The following is an 18,382-nucleotide window of genomic DNA, read 5'->3' as shown; positions in this document are numbered from 1 at the left end:
AAAGGCAGCAGGGAAGACACCCAACTGAAGAGAGCAATTCATCATGTATAAAAGCTCAGCCTCAAAAAATCCATAAAGTGTTTTAAAGAGTGAAGAAGGAATTGGATCTAAAAGACATGTGGTGGGTCTCACTGTGGAGAAAACCTTCTGAAAGTTCTCAGCATTAACCAGGACAAAGCTGTCCAGTGTCTCCTCAGGTACAATCGAGCCCTCAGATGTGTTTACAATCATATCGCGATTAGATAAAATATCAGATCTGATGGCGCTGATCTTTCCCCTGAAGTGGTCTGCAAACTGCTCACAGAGCGAGTCTGTGGGGGTTCTTTTGGAGCTTTTAAAATCAGGGTTAAATAAATGATCTATGGTGGAAAAGAGGACCTTGGGATTATTTTTGTTAATACTGATTATTTTGGCGAAGTATGAATTTCTTGACTTCCTTAATGTATTATTGTACATTTTAAGTTGCTCGGAAAATATTTGATGGTTGATATTATTTTTATTTTTCCTCCATCTCCTTTCTGCTGCCCTGCAATTTCTTTTGAGTTTTTTGACTTCTTCGTTTCTCCAGGGTGATGTATGTTTTACGTTAATCTTTTTGGTGGTGAGTGGAGCAACGGAGTCAAGGCTTTTCTTCAGTTTGCTGTTAAAATAACTAAAAATCAAATCGCAGGGTGCAGGTAAAATTACAGGGGGGCATTTGACTAAAACCCTGGTAAAATTTGCAGCCACTTCAGAGGTTAGATAGCGCCTCCTCACAGTTCGCACCGAGGTCTTCCGCTGAATAAAACCGGTGATGTTAAAAAACACACAGTAGTGGTCAGAGACAGCCAAGTCAACAACAGAGGACACGCTGGTGGACAGCCCATGGGTGATGACCAGGTCCAGAGTGTGTCCTCTGTTGTGAGTCGGCTGCGTGACGTGCTGGATAAAATCCAAACAGTGAAGAATGTTTAAGAATTCTTTTGTTGCAGGGTCAGAAGGATTATCTATGTGCAGGTTAAAATCACCGGTTAAAATTATCATATTATATTTTGAATGTATGTTTGTTAAAAATTCTGAGAATTCCTTGATAAAAGCAGCGCTGTCTTTAGGTGGTCTATAAATTGTGACAGATAAAACTGGAGGGCTGCTGAAAACAATAGCATGGAATTCAAAAGTGGTAAAATGATCAAATAAAATTTGTTTGGTGGTGAGTGTGTTGTTGGCTAAAGATGCAGTCCCACCACCTCTCTTACCACTTCTAATAGAAAAAGAGAAATTAAAATTTGGTGGGGAGGCCTCAGTGAGAACAACTGGTGCATCCGAGCCCAGCCATGTTTCAGTTAAAAATAAACAGTCAAGTTTATTATCTAAAATTAAATCATTGATAATAAAAGACTTGTTCGATAGAGAGCGTACATTTAAAAGTGCCATACTGATTGAGACTGGTGGATTTTTGACAATAGAGTTGGATGGATGTTGATATTTTTGAAGAGGCCGGAGGTTATTAATGTTTTTGGAGTTACTGGATTTATGATAATTCTGTTGCTCTCTGTTTGTGATTATGACGGGTATTGTGTTGACTGTGGGAGAGAAAGGTCCTAGTCCAGAGTTTTGTGTATTACTGTTAAAAGTGGAACAAATATAGGAGCTGGGACCAGGGGAACATCAGTCAGTGGCAGACAGTGGCGATGTGCGGGAGTGCTGTACGCCAAATGCCAAATTGGCTGACAGCAAACGGCGTCCCCAGGCGTTGAGGTGGAGCCCGTCTGCCCCAAAAAGATGCCTCCTCTCCCAGAAGGCATCAAAGTTGTTAATAAAACCCACGCCGTGGGAGATACAGGCAGAGGAAAGCCAGGTGTTAAGACTGAGCAGCCGGCTGAAACGGCCTATCCCTCTGCCACAGGTGGGGGTGGGCCCAGGGATAAAAGCACTCACCTGCAACTGACCAAGGAGGCTGAAGAGTTCGAGGAAGTCCAACTTCAGCAGCTCAGATTGCTGTTTGGGGATGTCATTGGTGCCGATGTGGATGATGAGCCGGTTAACCTGTGGGTGGGATGCCAGAATGTTGGGAATTCTGTCCACTATGTCAACAACAGTGGCTCCCGGGAACGACAGCGTGAGCGCCCCCCTCATCCGCACGTTCCTGATGATGGAATCCCCGAGGACCAGCGTGGAGAGAGGAGGTGCCACCGAGGGCTGTTGGCCATCTGAGACGCCCGCGCCGCGACACCGGGGGTGTTCAGATGGAGATGCGCCAGCCGGACTGCGTGAGTGACTCCCAGGTAGCCGCGCCGTGGGTCCTCTTCTCCGAGGAGCCGGGGTAAAGCACAGCTCTCCGCGGTGAGTTTGCACCACAGCGTCGGGTTGCCCGCCGCGGCTCCGGGGGCGTAGTGGTGGAGATGGCGCAGACCTCAGCGACACAGCGGGATGGCGAGGGCTAGCCGTCAGAGGAGGAAAGTCCACAGGATCCAGGACATTGAATTGACATTGAACATGGCCAAGAAGACAAGAAACATGACAGACTATCACAGAAGACCTAAGTGAAACATAAATAAACTAAAGGCAACCAAAAGATAATCCAATTACTCAACATAATAAAGGAATAACTTAAGAACTCAAAACGTAAACTGAAAACGCTGGGCCAGAGACCCAGGACCGTGACAACAAATGGGGTCAGTTATGAGTAAGTGAGTTTTAGTGTTATGCCTCAGCCATTCAGATGAATACAAAGGGGTGCTTTATTCCTCATATGACAAATTCAAACAGGCTACTACTGCGCTTTATGAACAATCATCTATTCTGATACTGAAACATTCTTATTTGGCAATCCTGAATTGCTCATATGTAAGAACTCTAGATAAATACTGTTATTATGTTACTCTGGCATTTTTATTTTCTAAATCATATGTACATGTGAGCTCTATGCCTTAAAGGTAATAGATCTTAAAGGCATAGATCCAGTTATCTCCCTTGATAACAAGTGACCTGTGAAGTATGCGGGCTGAGCTGATTTATGTGGCTTCTTCCTAAACTCCCTTTCTCTAGTCTTTCACAAAGAAAGCCTTGTTGTTCAACATTTTATTAATAAATGGTATTAATCGGAATCTAAACCTGTGTCATGTCCTTCTTTGTGTTCAGCCTTTGCCTTTGCCCAAACCAGTATCTTGTAGTGTGGCTTGAGGCCTGTCAAACCATAAAGCTCTCCTCTGTAGCACCCCCGTTCTGTCAGCTCCAGACTTTTGCACACCATTCAAGCTGTCTGTTGACTCTAGTGGAGTTGGAGTTACTGCTGTTTTGTTACAGGAAGATTCCTTCGGCACTGGTCACCCAGTTTCCTCCTGCTTGGTGTGAGTATAATACAACTGAAAGGGAAGCCCGAGCAGCCCTTTGGGCCTTTCAACATTTCAAGATTTTTAACACCACGGTCATTAATAGTCTTTACAGACCACAACATCAGCTCTGTTTATTGCCTGGTATTTTTAGTGGAAGAGTGGTAACAACTTCATTGGGGTTGTCAGGTAGGTGATGGTCCAATCCTGAGTGTTTTGTTGATTTATTTCCAACAACACCTCTTGAAGGGTGATGTCACCCAACATCCACAAGGATGCCTTGGTAAGCTAATTGTTTCAGCATAGTTTAAGTTTATCTGCCTCTCCAACTATATCTTACAGGAACTATAACATCTTCTGAGAAGACGACCATGACCAGATGCTTGATGGTCCAGGGAATGGGGGAGCGAAGACACTTGTGGTTATTCACTTTCCTTCTAGGATAATCACCAGTTGTTGCAAGACCTGATTGTGTGTACAGGTGTAGCAGCCTCGGGACAGGCTGGTTTTTGTAAAGATGTGCCTCAGAGTTGCAGGAGTTTGGATGAGAGTACACATTGCACAGTACACGGCATCTTCTCCCACCCACTGATTTAAGTTTTGGGATGTCAGATCGATAAATAATGATCAACAAAACCTTCCCAATCTAAGCCTTTGTTGGATCACTCCTTGTGCTGTGGCTGTGGCCTTTAGACCCAATTGTAACCATATAAATCAAACAGAAATGGTAGCAAGTTTGTTTTTTCACTATTAGAATTTCCAAAGCGTTAGTGGAGACAGAGATCTTATTTCATTTAGTTTTTGTTTGTTGTTTCAATTCATTTTAGTTTAAGTTAGTTCCCATAGTGAGTTTCCATGTTTCAGTGTAGCTTAACTGTTTGAAAATGTTTAGTTTTAGTTTCGTTTTTATTAGTTCAGTGTTATTGTAATACCTACTGATACTGGAAAATCGGTATCGGTGTTAAAATCTAAAATATTTTTGAAAGCAGTTAACTCACAGCCTTGGAGACCTTTAAAAACTCAGTAAACATGTCCATCAAAGCCCTTTTTTCTAACATATTTTACTAAATTAACAAATCCCATTACTAAATGTTGTTATTTCATTTTGTTAATTTATCACATCGCAAAACCGTTTCAGTTAATTTTATCTGTTAATTTTTCTGAAATTCTAGCGTTTATTTTATTTTAGTTAACTGGAATGCCCGTTTTCCACATCTAGTTTTATTTTTACATTTTGGTTAACCGTAATAACCTCGTGGTGAAGACGGATTTCTGAGCAATAGCATCATCTACTGGAGACCTGCTAAATACCACTATTGTTGGACACAAATGTATTTACAATAATGATAATAATGATAATAAAACCCTGATCAATCAAATAGTATAACTTATATTTTCACTTTTCACTTTAAAACTTCGGTAAAATCAGTAATACTTATATTTTTAAAATATACACTCATTATGCATTTGTTGCTAAAAACGAGGAATTATAGGTTAAATTAACACCGAATAGTAAGTGTAAATGACAGAAACCAGTAAAATGTTTGCCCCGAGTCAATTATTGATATCACAATGTTCTCCATCAGCTGTTTAAAGAAAGAAAAAACTGCCATTACGTCACTTACTGGAACGTGGCCAGAAGGACAACTAGATATTTTGACCCCATGTCAGTGCCATAAAACAGTCTGATCTGTGCAAACTTTTTTACACTCATATATATCAATAAAAGTTTTAGTTTATTCAATAAAGGCGGTCCTCATCAATAATAAATATTAAACAAATGAATAAAAGCACATTACAATAAGTGAAATAGCAGAGGAGAAACACGGGGTTCCGGCGGGCCGCGGCAGACGAAGAATGTAACGCACCCTTGGCCACTCGGATGAAGGCGGTGCTACTGGTGGCCAAGCAGCAGGGCCTTGCCTTTGTGGTTGTAGAAAGAGAAGATGGCTCCCGTTTTGGAGAAACAGCTCCCGGGCGCAGCTGGGACAGGAGACAACAACAACGAAGAGGAAGAAGGGCAAACTCTCTGGCAAGTCCTGCTACTCTTTTAACGACTTCATGCTTCCGCAGGGCCTTCTCAGAACAGCACAGCCGCCATGGTTCTGCTTTGTCACTGCCGGTTTTTCCCTATCAAACACCGGCCCGGCTAGTACCAACGTTAGCACTAACTGAAGATGAGCGGTCAGTCTGTTAGCAGATCAGCTAACATCGGCTAGCAGGTTTGCTGCTGCTCCTCCTGATGTTAAGCTAACACTGCCTTGTAGTTACCTAGCAGAGTTTTACTAATACAGTGAACGTTAGACACTTTCCAGGGCGCCATTCAAATAACTAGTACCTTGATAGTTTATGTCAAGATAAGAGCTAAATACTAGTTAGCGTCTTGATGCAGGATACAGTAAGCTAATAGTAACGTAAACCTTAGAAACCCGTTAACTTAAAGAGAAACGCAAAAAAAAAACAAAAAAAAAAAACATGATAGCGTCTTTAGATAATAGTTGCTCCTCGGTAAATTCATGGATCCAGGATTGAGCTACTTAATTCTGTCGTACCGGTCAATGGAAACGAATTATCATTTCCTGCTTCTGTGCTGTCTTGGAGTCATCATTGGACCGGCTCAAAGAGTCAAAAAGTGATCGTAATCAATGAAGTTAAGGTGTGTCCAACTAGTTACCGGTTAACAGTTTTGACACCACGTTTGACTGCTCTGAGATGAGGAGCTGCTGTCAGTCTGATCACAGTCAGTGTGACTTGTATATAAAAATCTACCTGTCTTTTTCTTATCTGTAGGTCCTCAATACTGAGTGAAGTTTCAACTAGATCGAGTTCAAAATTGCCTTCAGGAAAAAATATCCTGATATTTGGTGAGTATTGGTTACATGTGTGAAAATTGAAGTTTCTGCAGTTTATTTGTGCTGGTCAACCCTGAGAGGTAGAAGAGGGCAAAGCAGCTGCAAAATCTAATGATTGCACGTTTCTGAATTGCACTTTGAGCTGCTTAACCCCCACCCCGGGCTGAGGTTTGAACTAAAGACAGACATAATAAACAGAAGAATATAGGGTATTCTTCTTGGGTGGGGTCATATTTATTCGAACAGGCCCTCTGAAAATGTGAGAAATGCTGCTTCTCATCAGGCAGGTTTGTGTGAGAGAGTGTACATTGTGGAAAGCCTAGACATCCTCCTTGAAAGGAACGGAAATGCATTTGTGCATTTTTTTATGTCATATAATTTGTTGTTTAAAAATAACACGAATATAATCTATTTATCTGTATTATGAATAAAATATTTTGCAGGTGAGGATGGTTCAGGAAAGACGACACTCATGGCCAAACTTCAAGGAGCTGAGCACAACAAGAAGGGGAGGGGACTGGAGTATCTGTACTTAAGTGTCCACGATGAGGACAGGGATGGTGAGATTCACTGATGAACCTTGAATGTGGTCTCTGTCATTAATCTGCAGGAACCTTTATAAAATAATTCCACCTTAAAACTGATTATTATTAGTGCTTGTGTTTAACTAGCATTTTACTTTCTTCTTGCAGACCTTACACGCTGTAATGTGTGGATCCTGGATGGGGACCTATACCACAAAGGCCTTCTTAAGTTTGCTGTTACTGCTCAGTCGCTACCTGACTGTCTAGCTGTGTTTGTTGTGGATATGTCACGACCTTGGACCACTATGGAGTCGCTGCAGAAGTGGGCCAGTGTCCTGCGCGACCATGTGGACAAGCTCAAGATTCCACCTGAGAACATGAGAGAAATGGAGCAGAAGAGTAAGTTACATATACACCAATAATAAATGCATATACAGTAATAATAAACGCAAGGCTTGTATTTAGAACACCCCCCCCCCCCCCCCCCCCCCCCCACACACACACACACACACACACACATACACTCTTGTTGATCTAGCTTTACATTCATACCTGCATTCATGCACGTAGCTTATAGAGTGAAAAACTAACATCCCCTGAAACCTCAGCATTAGAAATGTGTACATTTTGGTCAAGTAGCTGGCATCGGTCATGGTTGAGCATTTCAAAAGACACATTCAGATTGTTAAAATATCAATAACTAGCATATCTCCAAATAGATCTGTTTTGTTGAAGCAGATCCACTTATTGAAATGGCGATTTGTTATAATCTGGTCATTTTCCTTCATATATCAAAGTGCAAAAATCTGACTTGAACTGACTCTTTAAGGCGAAAACGTAAAGGAAAAAAACAAATGTGCCTAAAGCATCCCATGGTGGATGCAATGGTAGTGTTACATAATAACCGCTGGACTCCTTGCTGATTGGTTGCTGTATAGCATCGAAGGCAAGGACTGTATGTTATTACACTTTGCTGAGGTGGATTCCAGGTCATCATCAGAGAGGCCCATGATCCTCAGCTGTGTGCTCTTGCTGGAGGCAAGTTCTGCAGATCAATGACTGTGATGCACTCAGATGTTGTTCTCCTGTTAATTTTAGAATTGGGGCATCTCATGCTTATGAACGCTTCTTTTGTATTTTGAAAGATTGTTGGTATTCAGATAAGTTTATTTCAGCCTCCAGGGTTTGCTCAATGTTCTTGTCAGCTCCCAAACATTGCCTGCTGCTTTTGCTCTTAAAAGTGCCAAAAGAGATTGGACAGAGAAGTAAAACTGGTTATATGCTAGATGAGTTTGACAGCACAGGTTCAGAGAGATTGTCACTGTGTAACATGCCAACACAAGTAGCCTTGTCTGCAGAAAAACGTGTGAAAAAGAAAAGAGAAGCTGCTCAATAACTGATGACTAAAGCGCACTGAATTGCTTTCTGTCATTTTGTCCACTAATAATTGGTTTAATGACTTTCAGTTAGCCCACAAGTTTGCTTTCGCTTTGAGTAGTTGTATTGGAATAAAATTACAATTGGCTGATATAATGTAGCAGAAAGCTTTCCTACCTGGAATGTAGACCTCATACCCTGTGTGGATTGCTGTTTTGTGACTACTGTTGTTGGTGGTGGTGGTGGTGGTGTTGTGTTTACTATTTGGTCCGTTTTGGGTGACTGACTTGTTTGTCAGACTTCTCTTAACATTTCATTTTTGATGATCCCTGTCCAATTTAGCCAAGGCCTCTCAACGAAATAAAGGATCTTCTGGCATGTAAACGATAATGTAAATAGCAGATGGTGAGGACTAGTCAGATTTTAAACGTGTGACCACGAGTGTTTGAGTGAGAGTCAGACCGACAGACTGGAAGTGTGTGAGTGGCTTTTGTCCAGGGAGTCTTGCAGTCATCTTGCATCATGGTTTCCTCCCCTCTTACAGCAGCGTCAGGGACAGGAAGGGACGTAACTCAAAATTCAGTGGGCTGGACGTTCTGACTCGTGCTCTGTTCTGCTGTAAATAAAGTAGGCTGGCTGCTGGAATCATCTCAAACTAAATAACAGGATAAACCTACTGCTTCTCTACCGCTCGTTGAATGGAAAACTATTTGCGTCCATGACTTCTGTTAGTAATAGGCTTGTTTATCTGCAGTTGCAGTAATTATGTTTTGAGGCAGTTTTTGTATATAATAAACAGTTGAAGAGCATTGTAGAAGTTCAGTTTGACTTAACAATAGCATCCAAGACCAAATGTTATTAGGTGAAATTAGTCTGGCCATAAGACTACTTTATTTTTAGCTGAAGTTGAACTTTTACTGACATCAAGTGTATACCTTCGAATTTAGAAAGAATATATACTGATTGGTGCTTTTGCAGTACTTAAAATGTAGTACACACAAAGTATTTGAAAAGTCCTTAATGAAGACCGCTGATGCATTTTGACCTCACCCTTGTTTGTGGAACAGATAAGTAGGTCTTAGTGGGGCAAAGTCTGTCTCTTTAATGTTTTTATTTTAAAGTGACAGTCCACCAATCATCTCTCCTTTCAGCATTAAATGTTGCTGTTTTGAAATCACTGCAAAATGTCATGTTTCTGTACATGCTGCCCAAAGTAATATATTTTTTCTTTCCATTTACTTACAATATTCTCAGCCTTAATCAGTTGTACCAAATAACTTTTAAGGGGTTTTTTGTGTGTGTGTGTTGCAAACAAAGGAAAGTTGAGACGCGGCTCACATTATCTCGGGTGTTGCATGCATGGTTGTCATAAAACTTGAAGCTGCCTTAATTCAGGCTTTTTTTTGTCTTTCCTGTGTTCTGATAAAATCAAAATGTTTAGTATTGCTGTCTTTTATTTTGTCTTGTCTTATCTTATCTATGCCTTTAAAACTCAGACTTAAAAAAAACATTGTCTTTATATATGAAAGCATTAGGGGTTTGAGGCTTGAATCTATCTTTTCAAAGTCTTCCAGTATAGGCCAAGCATAATGTGAACAGCATTCATCATTGCTTTGACCAAGTGTGTGATCAGGTCTTTTTCAATAAATTTACTACATTTTGGAATGTTTGGATCCTTTGGTAGTCCCATTTGGCCTATGAACTTTTTGTGCATACGTACTGGATTTGTGCAGCTGTGCATCTTAAGAAGGGTTCTCGTAGCTTTTCAGACCAGTTCTCATCCCCTGTATAAAATTCTTTGCCTGAAAGTAAAGGGCTTGACTCTAAACACCAAGTCAATCTGGCTTTAGCTTTTGAGGAAATAGGCCATGGCTTCCTGCGTAAACCCCCACCCTTCACACTGCAGCTTTGTAAATGTCTGGACAGCTGGGATCAGCACAAGAGGAAAATAAAGGATGTCTTTTTCTGTTTTTGAACAAGGCATGTTATTTAACTGGAAATGTAACATTGTAATTTTCTTTCTGTGATGCTACACAATGTATACACAGCAGTGACTACTTGTGTGAACATTTAAATTTAGACTGTCACTAGGCAGACATAGTCTTATCCTGATATACCACTAAGCTTTATTTGTGTTGACTCTATGATCTAATCTGAGGAACACAGTTTGAGGCCTTGCACAGCAATTAAAACTGCTATAAAACAAAGTTTATAGTGCTGAAGAAGCTGCAAGTGGCTCATTGCTCTTTCCAAAGTTACAAGCAAAGATAATGTGCACCTATAAAATGCTGTCAGTGCTACAGAGTCCCTGAGGTCAGACCACATTTGTCACCTTAGTGTTGTTTATATTTTAGGGCTTTTTTTGTCAGTGCTGAAGTGCTAGATGCCAGGCGAGGAGAATGGAAAGGAAAAAATAAAAACAGTGGGTCGAGACACTGAATACTGAACTAATTTTCTTTATTTCTATAGATCTGGAGCTTTGCGTTCACTAATACACACAATTTACCCTTTTTTCCCCTTTATTTTGTCTTCTAGTGATAAAAGCCTTCCAAGAGTACACAGAACCAGAGGATGCCACCCCATCCTCCCCACAGAGACGAGCCCCAACAGCAGGAGAGGATGAGGACGTTGTGTTACCACTAGGGGAAAACACACTCACGCACAACCTGGGCATTCCAGTGCTAATAGTTTGCACAAAGGTATAAACCGCTTAAACCAACCAGAATGTCACATTTGAAGCCGTTTACAAATGTTGCTATAAAAAGCTTTTTAGAAGTACTTGTTTCTGAGATGTAACAGAGCCAAAACTTGGAATCTTAATGATAATTAATCTTGGTAATGTATTACAACATTGTTTCTTTTACTACACAAGAAGGAACAGCTGCTGGTCATCTAAAAAGCTACTTGTTGCGTCTGTGCCTCTACAGTTTCAGTTTTGGGAGTTAAACTTACCGTACAATCTATTTCCCCAGCGAGGCTTTGATTTCTGTTGAGGGCATGGATGCATTTCATTCAGGAGCTTCTTAACATGCTGATAATTTAACTGTGTCCTCAGAAAAGTCTAAGGATACCTGTTTTAGGTTAAGCTATTTTGGACAATCTCTAGATAATGCCAGAAGCATCCTGTCCTTGGCTGCTGCCATGATTTTTGTTTGTAGCCACCTGTGTTCGTGATCTATAGATTTTCTAAACTGGCTTTTTGTATCACAGCCAGGAGATCAATAGCTCCTTCTATTTAGGACTGAGTCGTCTGCCATAAACAGGCAAAGGAAACCTTCTTTAACACCCTGATAATCTGTTCTTCTAGCTGTTCTATGTGATTGAATTCCCACACTAGTGAGCATATTTGGCCTAAAATCCCATGTGGAGACCATCCCCACTGATGCATTTATCTGTGTTCTTACTTTTATGCTGTGCTTTGTGAGGCAGTATTTACTAATAAAAAGTTACCATTATACTTGCCTGTTAATCCTCTAGGCAAAGACGGGTGCTGAAAAGCACAAGGTAGCCATCAGCAGAGCTTCACATGCTAGCTGTGGCTGGAACATGGGGAATGTGCCTTTTTTTTTATTTTATATTAATTAATTTTTTTTATCATTGGGGCCTCTGAATAGCTCTTGTCAGAGGAAAAACTACTAAATCTGGATAAAATGTCTGTTCGATATCTCAAAGATATTTCAAAAGACTCAAAATGTCTTTTCTTCTCCAACCCACAACATCTCCAACTCTCAGAGAAAAGGTTATGAAACAAGAAGTTCGCCTACACTCACAGGAGTGTACCACTCTACTCTGCTCAGTTATCTGTCCCTCAGATATCTGTTATCGCAGATTAGACGGCTGGCCAAATGGTTGACTAACTTTAAAAACCAGTGTGTTATTTGGTTTTAATTGTCTGCCACTAAAATCTTCTATTTCTTTCTTTATATCAATAATTTTTGCTTCAATTCTTAAGTGTGATGCAGTCAGCGTACTAGAGAAGGAGCACGACTACAGAGACGAGCATTTCGACTTCATCCAATCCCACATCAGGCGATTTTGCTTACATTGTATCCTTGTTTTTAATGCATGTCTTTTTTTTTATTTAATTTTTTTTTTTTTACTCTTGAGCTCTGCCATACCTTGAATTTCTGTATGTGGCTTAATATCAATTAATATATGACACTAACCCAACAACTGCTGCCTTAACTTAACCGAACAGATGGAGCAGGTCTGATCTATACCTCAGTCAAAGAGGAGAAGAACCTGGATCTGCTTTACAAATATATAGTACATAAACTGTATGACTTTCAGTTCGTCACACCAGCCTTAGTGGTGGAGAAGGATGCAGTGTTCATGTAAGTAAAACTAGTCAACCTTGTCCCAAATATTAAAACCTGTTTGTCATATTTTTAGCAAACAGTTTGTGCTGGCATCTGTCTTCAGATCTTTTTGAACAACAATTTAAAAATCTTTTCCTTCTCTTTTAGTCCATCCGGATGGGATAACGAGAAGAAAATTGGTATTTTGCATGAAAACTTCACAACAGTCAGACCAGAAGATCCATTTGAAGATTTTATCACAAAGCCTCCAGTACGAAAGGTATAAAAATGCAAATATTGACCAAACGTAAAAGTTACAAAAATGCAGAAGTATTCCAGAGCTTTTTGCTCTGTTCTTCTCCTTTTTAATGGCATTCTTGTTTCCTTTGCTCTTCTTAACAGCTGGTTCATGACAAAGAGATAAATGCAGAGGATGAGCAGGTTTTCCTGATGAAGCAGCAGGTAGATGTGGCCTTCTCCCCATTTATCATGATTTCTGTCACCAGCCAGTGAGCTTGATATGCGTTTGTTTGTTGTTAGTTTCTGATTTTGATCTAAGCAGGATCTCAAAATCAGGTCAGATATCTTTCACTGGTAAAAAAAAAAAAGGATCAGTCCTTTCTAACATATTTGCAGTGATCTGCTGCTTTCACTGTTAAACAGTGTTTTATACTGCAGCCGTGTTGATATGAAACTGTCACATGATATGAAACATTACCCTCACTTCCTATTTTGTGAGAAAAAAATAAACCAGGAAGACAATTTTAAAAAAACGTAACTGAAGTTGCAGGTTAGTATTGCCCAGTGCTTTAAGTTCCTTCTACTGCACTAAATGCCCCCTTTATTTATTAATTTGTCACAGTTTTCTTGCATACATTTGTCTTTGATATTTTCAGAATGAAAGAAGTTGTATCAAAATATGTTACCTGAAAATAAAGGATAGGGAAAACCTGTTGATATACTAGTAATATAACAGAAATTGCATCTAACTCAAGCTTTTCTTTTCTTTTTTAGTCTTTATTAGCAAAGCAGCCAGCCACACCAACAAGAGGAGCAACGGTAAGTGTCTTAAGGTTCCTCAAATGTGAAATTTAATTCTTTTTTTTTTCTTTTTTTCTCTGGATAGAAAAACGTGAGCTGCTTTTTTTTTGTGGCCACGCTTTTATTCTGGTGCCTGTGTTTTAGGAGTCTCCAGGACGGACAGCCTCAGGGTCTCCACGGCCTGCAGGCCGTGCCGGACAGACAGCCGTAGCCAGTGGCTCACCAATGACCTCTGTCAAGAAGCCTGACCCTAACATGAAACGTATGTTTGAAAGGAATACAATTTCAAATGTCAATTAATGAGAATCACACTTTACATTCCAGTACACCCTAATTTCTGATGTTTTGTTATGTAGACTCACTTTTGAGATAGAAAGGGTATTAAAGATTCTCTTTTGTCATCCATATTATTTGAAATCAAAGAAAAAGAACAGATTTTCACTTATGTTTTTGCTGTATGAACATTGAGCAAGTTGTGAAGTACTGCCCTCTAGAGGTAACACTACAAGAATTCCCACAATGGTGGAACTGTTCAGGTCACACATTTCCCATTATTATATATACAGTCAGGGTTTAGTGTATTCTAATTTTTTAATGTCAGTCTATTAACTATATTGAATAGTTTTTTTTTTTCTTGGTTTGTAGGAACATAACTCTTTCAAAATAAAATATTGTAGAATATTTTGTTTGAAAAGAAAGATAAATAGTTCCCATATTGGTGCCAAACACCACTCAGTGATGGGCAGTGAGGAGCTTTTGTCTTCAATTACACAAGAAAGACTTATTTTGGGGGGAAAAACAAAGTGGATTATATGTGTATATTTATAAACAAGTTCCCTTACCACCACCACCACCATTTCATTTCTCCTACAGCGGGAGCTGCCAATGAGGGAGTGCTGGCTAACTTCTTCAACAGTCTGTTGAGTAAAAAGACTGGAGCCCCTGGGAGCCCAGGAGCTGGAGCAGTGGGAGCTGGAGTGCAAGGCTCTGCCAAGAAAACAGGTACAACCTCTAATTCCAGTGCTTTCACCTCTGATCTCAGTGAAAAACAGAAGTTGCCGATTATTTAACCCCTTCTCTCTCATAGGTTAGCAGTTGATCTCTTACCAAAGCAGTAAGGATTATAGGATGCTGTGTGTTACAGAGTGCGTGCACTCTAAATTACAAACACTTGTTAGAGACTGTGGACCATTTTGCTGTCTGGAGATTTATCTCTACAGCCTGAGTGAGAAGGTTAAAGCAGGAGAAAAAAGTTGTCCTTAGACTGAACTTCTGACAGCTGAGGAAACTTGTGGCAGGCCTGTATTGATCATCCCACCCATCATAACTGCATCTCACTCACACCATGCCTTGTCCTGCCGCTTTTGAGCTCTATTAATTAATCTTTTTTTTTTAACTTGGGTAACATTTTTTTCTTTGTTATATTAAATGTAACAAAGTCAAATATTGGCTGTGCGATAGCTTGATTGTACCCCGTGAAACATGAGAGAAATGATTGCATAACTCATCTCTGCCTGAGAACACTAACATGTACTCTTTGTTCCAGCGCTGAGCAGTGTTAACATCTCTGCAACAGGATAATGCATGTTCCTTTTGTCTGATGATTAGTTTTGCATGTGTGCATGTTAACTGTGGCAGCAAGCCACCAACCTCCAGCATGGGAACGCATCACCATTCAAACCGCATCCATCCATCCATCTGCTTGCCATAGAAAGCTGTTTTTATGAGTAGGCGCAGAAGCTACAGGAGATTACTTTTGGGCTTTGTCTCCTGTCTTTTTTTCCAAGGGCAGAAGCCGGGTTTGACTGATGTCCAGGCTGAGTTGGACCGGATGACTCGCAAGCAAGACTCCATGGTTTCAGCTAACAATATACCACCGCAGACAGAGAACGAAGCGTGAAGGCAACAAAAACAGCTGCATCGTCCAGTTAATACTCTGGAAAAATATATGTACATGTGAGCATAAAAAAACAAAACAAAAAAAAATTGACCAAATTCCTAACGCCTGTATCAGTCAGCACACAGTGGTTTCACTGAATGAGATTCAAAGGCTATCAGAAGGTTGGAGAGGGAGTGGAGATGAGAAGAGAAAGAGAACATAAATGGAGGTATTAATGAAATAAGTGCTGAAGGCTTGGCTTTTTCTATCCTCTCTTCCACTGTAAATGTTATTTTGTAAGTTTAGGGAAATGTGTGCACACTCCCTGGCAGTCAGCCTGACCTGCTGGGCTGAAGGCCCCCCAGATTCTGGGCTCATACACTCTACTCATAGGTTTAAGAGTGGCAATATACTGGTTCCTCTGGTTTCGCTTGTCATACTGAAGGAATTTGGTTGCATTTGGAAAAGTATTTAAATATATTCATTAATAAATTCAAATACTTGCAAGCATATGTAATATTTACAAAACAATGTTGGATATGATACTGATGTATTTATACAAACCTCCTCCTTTTTTATTTCATGTTGTGCACCATTTATCGGTTTAAAGAAAAGGCTCATCGTAACATGTAAAAATGCCACTGACACCATGACACTAATATGACATGTTCAGTTAGCGGATAGCATATCAGTCGCCCTAGTCATCTCGAAGGATTCTGTAAATACGAATACAAAAAAAATTATTCAGGTTAACTTGATTTTGTATAAAGCGCTTTTTTTGTCCAAATTCTTAAGATAGCTTCTTTGAATAAAATGGTTTGACAAGAAGTTAGAGGTCGCAGCAGAATTGCTTCTTTAGCTACAGGTGGGTATATTTGGGGGAGGGGATGGGGCAGCATCTTTCCTACTATAACTCCTAAGTGCCTCGCACAGTTAGCTGTTTGTGTCATAGTAGAGGTGCTTGTCTGTACAGGAGGAAACGCACTTGTAGCACCATCGGTTCAAAGGTTTTTTTTATCAATTTCTCGTCATCCAAATAATTTATTTCGTTTTACTTTTTTTTTTTTTTTTTTTTTTAAATGTACAACAAGCCTGTGGTCGCTTCTATTCTTCAGAAATACGATTTCTGTGGCCTAGTTCATAATGTTTAGAGATTGAATGCCTTCATAAAAACTGTAAGGCTGCTGATACTGAGAAGGAACCACACGATGGAACCTTTGGGTCCCCCAGACTTACTGTGGTTGAAACCACTCATTTGCAGCCAAAGCACACAGGCACACACACAAAATTACCTGCTGTGGTTTGAACAAAATGAGATTTTCTAACATTCAGTGTTAGACACCACTGTCGTCCTCTGGTCTCACATGTTTTGCTCTCGCTGTGTTTTGCATGTCAGTTTAAACATTCCCAGTTTCTACGTGAAGTAGCTGTAGAAGCTCATCCCTGTAGAAAACCTGTTGTTGTTTTGGTTCGGGGTTTTTGTTTTGTTTTTCAGATCAGGTCTTTTGTTTTTTCCGGCCCTTTTTAGTGCCCATTTAAGATGACAACCTTTGCCTTCAATGTACAGCTAACAGTTTATCACAACAGGCACCCTGCCTTCACGGGAAAGCTCCTAATTAATTTGTGTGTCCTTAAGGGGTTGCTTAAATGTCTTGTGTCATTTCTATGCTTTTTTTTTTTTTTTTTTATCAAAAATTATACTGTACCATATCAAATTGTCTGTATAATATTTATGGTTTCATGATACCATAATCAAAATGAAATGTACATTTTCATTCTTAAATCTCTATACAAGGCCCTACTTAATCCCATGGATGGTGTATTTCAGTAACTTTTGCAGAATGAATGGCAAGTGATAGGAGAGCAGCTATTTGCTACAAATAGCCAAAAAAGAAAAATGAAAACTGGAGTGAATTGGAACAGAACCAAAGATGCATATTATCTGCATTTGTAGTCATCCATAAGATTAACCAGCGGCCTTTTTTTTGTTTGTTTCTTTTGTCCAACTCTTGCATAGAGCCCTTGCATTCCAAACCTCAGACTGGCCTATAACATTTTTTTAAGTAACACCCTGTAAAATGGTAGAAATGTCTTTCTCTATTAAGCCGTGTCTGGAGTTTCAGCAGACAGAAGGGGGCGTACCATAATTGTGTTTTGGCTGTTGAAACTGGTCTTTGAACAGTCAGCAGGTTTTTTGTTCAAACATTCGCTCTGTAAGGGAATAGCAGTGTACCGTCTGCTTCGTGCATTGTCACAGTGATTCAGCACAGCAGTTCTGGGTTTACTTTGAACAAAATGAAGCTCTTATTGTTTTTACTTTGCTTTGTTTTTGTGACTGGTTGGGGGGAAACGTGCACTCGAGGGCCCGTTGCCGACGTGGATGAAGCACAATTTCGGAACAGCCAGGAGCAGCATGGCCGCATTTTGGAATAAGCACTTTTCTTTGGACACTGTTGCTACAGCTGCAGATGCAGAGTGCATCTTTTTCTTTTTGCCTTGCCTCATTTCAGAATGAAACAAGATGTTAACAGAGAAATTGCCATTTTGCTGCTGAGGTTGTTAAATGGGCCCCTTGTGGTTAACTATGGAATAACACATTTCTGCTGGCAATATTGTAACTAATACAAATCCTCTAACAATTGCTGCCAGTACAGCTTTCACTGTAGCTAAACTACGGATAAACCCCCATTTGTTTGCACATTTGGCATTTTTGGTCAGGATTTTTCATTTTGTTTCAGAATACAGAGATTCGTCATATCACACTTATGTTTAAAAGAAGTTTGAACTGTAATTTGTCAACAATATGGCCACACTTGTTAAATTTGGCATTTAGCTGAGTGGAATGAAGTGCTCTCTTGCTGCTTGTGCTTGAAAGTTGGACTTGGATTACTTTTTGCTCCCAAGATGGATTTTTGTTTTCTTCTGGTACACAAATTCAGTGGAAAGCAACTTCCTCTTCTCATCCTAACTGAATTGCCTTCGACCACTATCGACAGTCTACATCTATACGAGACTATGAGCTTCTGCTTCCAGTCCTTTTGTATTCAGGATATCAAAACATTGTAAGCACATGGCTGGCTGCACTTTGGTGCCCTGGGAT

General features: G+C 40.0%; 1 protein-coding gene across 3 annotated transcripts; it reads left to right on the top strand.

Moving 5' to 3' along the window:
• Positions 1-5,186: 5,186 nt before the first annotated feature.
• Positions 5,187-17,079, top strand: dync1li2 (dynein, cytoplasmic 1, light intermediate chain 2). 3 transcript variants are annotated; one of them, XM_085402907.1, is made up of 13 exons: positions 5,187-5,343; positions 6,102-6,175; positions 6,607-6,723; positions 6,856-7,086; positions 10,600-10,763; positions 12,017-12,110; positions 12,263-12,398; positions 12,531-12,642; positions 12,765-12,824; positions 13,377-13,421; positions 13,548-13,665; positions 14,277-14,405; positions 15,196-17,079. In XM_085402907.1, the coding sequence occupies exons 1-13, from the start codon at positions 5,258-5,260 to the stop codon at positions 15,210-15,212; spliced, it is 1,383 nt and encodes a 460-aa protein (XP_085259033.1). In that variant the 5' UTR covers positions 5,187-5,257; the 3' UTR covers positions 15,213-17,079. The 3 variants fall into 3 exon arrangements, with proteins under 3 accessions (XP_085259033.1, XP_085259026.1, XP_085259042.1); XM_085402900.1 differs by having other exon boundaries at positions 15,191-17,079; XM_085402916.1 differs by having other exon boundaries at positions 14,491-17,079.
• Positions 17,080-18,382: the final 1,303 nt, after the last annotated feature.

Source organism: Rhamphochromis longiceps, linkage group LG1 (genome assembly GCF_057381845.1).
Source record: "Rhamphochromis longiceps isolate RC_006_pf linkage group LG1, R_longiceps_female_GT1.1, whole genome shotgun sequence".
Lineage (NCBI taxonomy): Eukaryota > Metazoa > Chordata > Actinopteri > Cichliformes > Cichlidae > Rhamphochromis > Rhamphochromis longiceps.
Note: the sequence above shows the minus strand (reverse complement) of the source record. Positions and strands in the feature narration are given on the sequence as shown.

Coding starts and splice junctions, on each gene's coding strand:
- dync1li2 (XM_085402900.1), top strand. CDS start 5,258: ATGGCTCCCGTTTTGGAGAAACAGCTCCCGGGCGCAGCTGGGACAGGA. Junction 10,764..12,016: donor TGCTAATAGTTTGCACAAAG/GTATAAACCGCT, acceptor TCAATTCTTAAG/TGTGATGCAGTCAGCGTACT. Junction 14,406..15,190: donor AGGCTCTGCCAAGAAAACAG/GTACAACCTCTA, acceptor TTTTTTTCCAAG/GGCAGAAGCCGGGTTTGACT.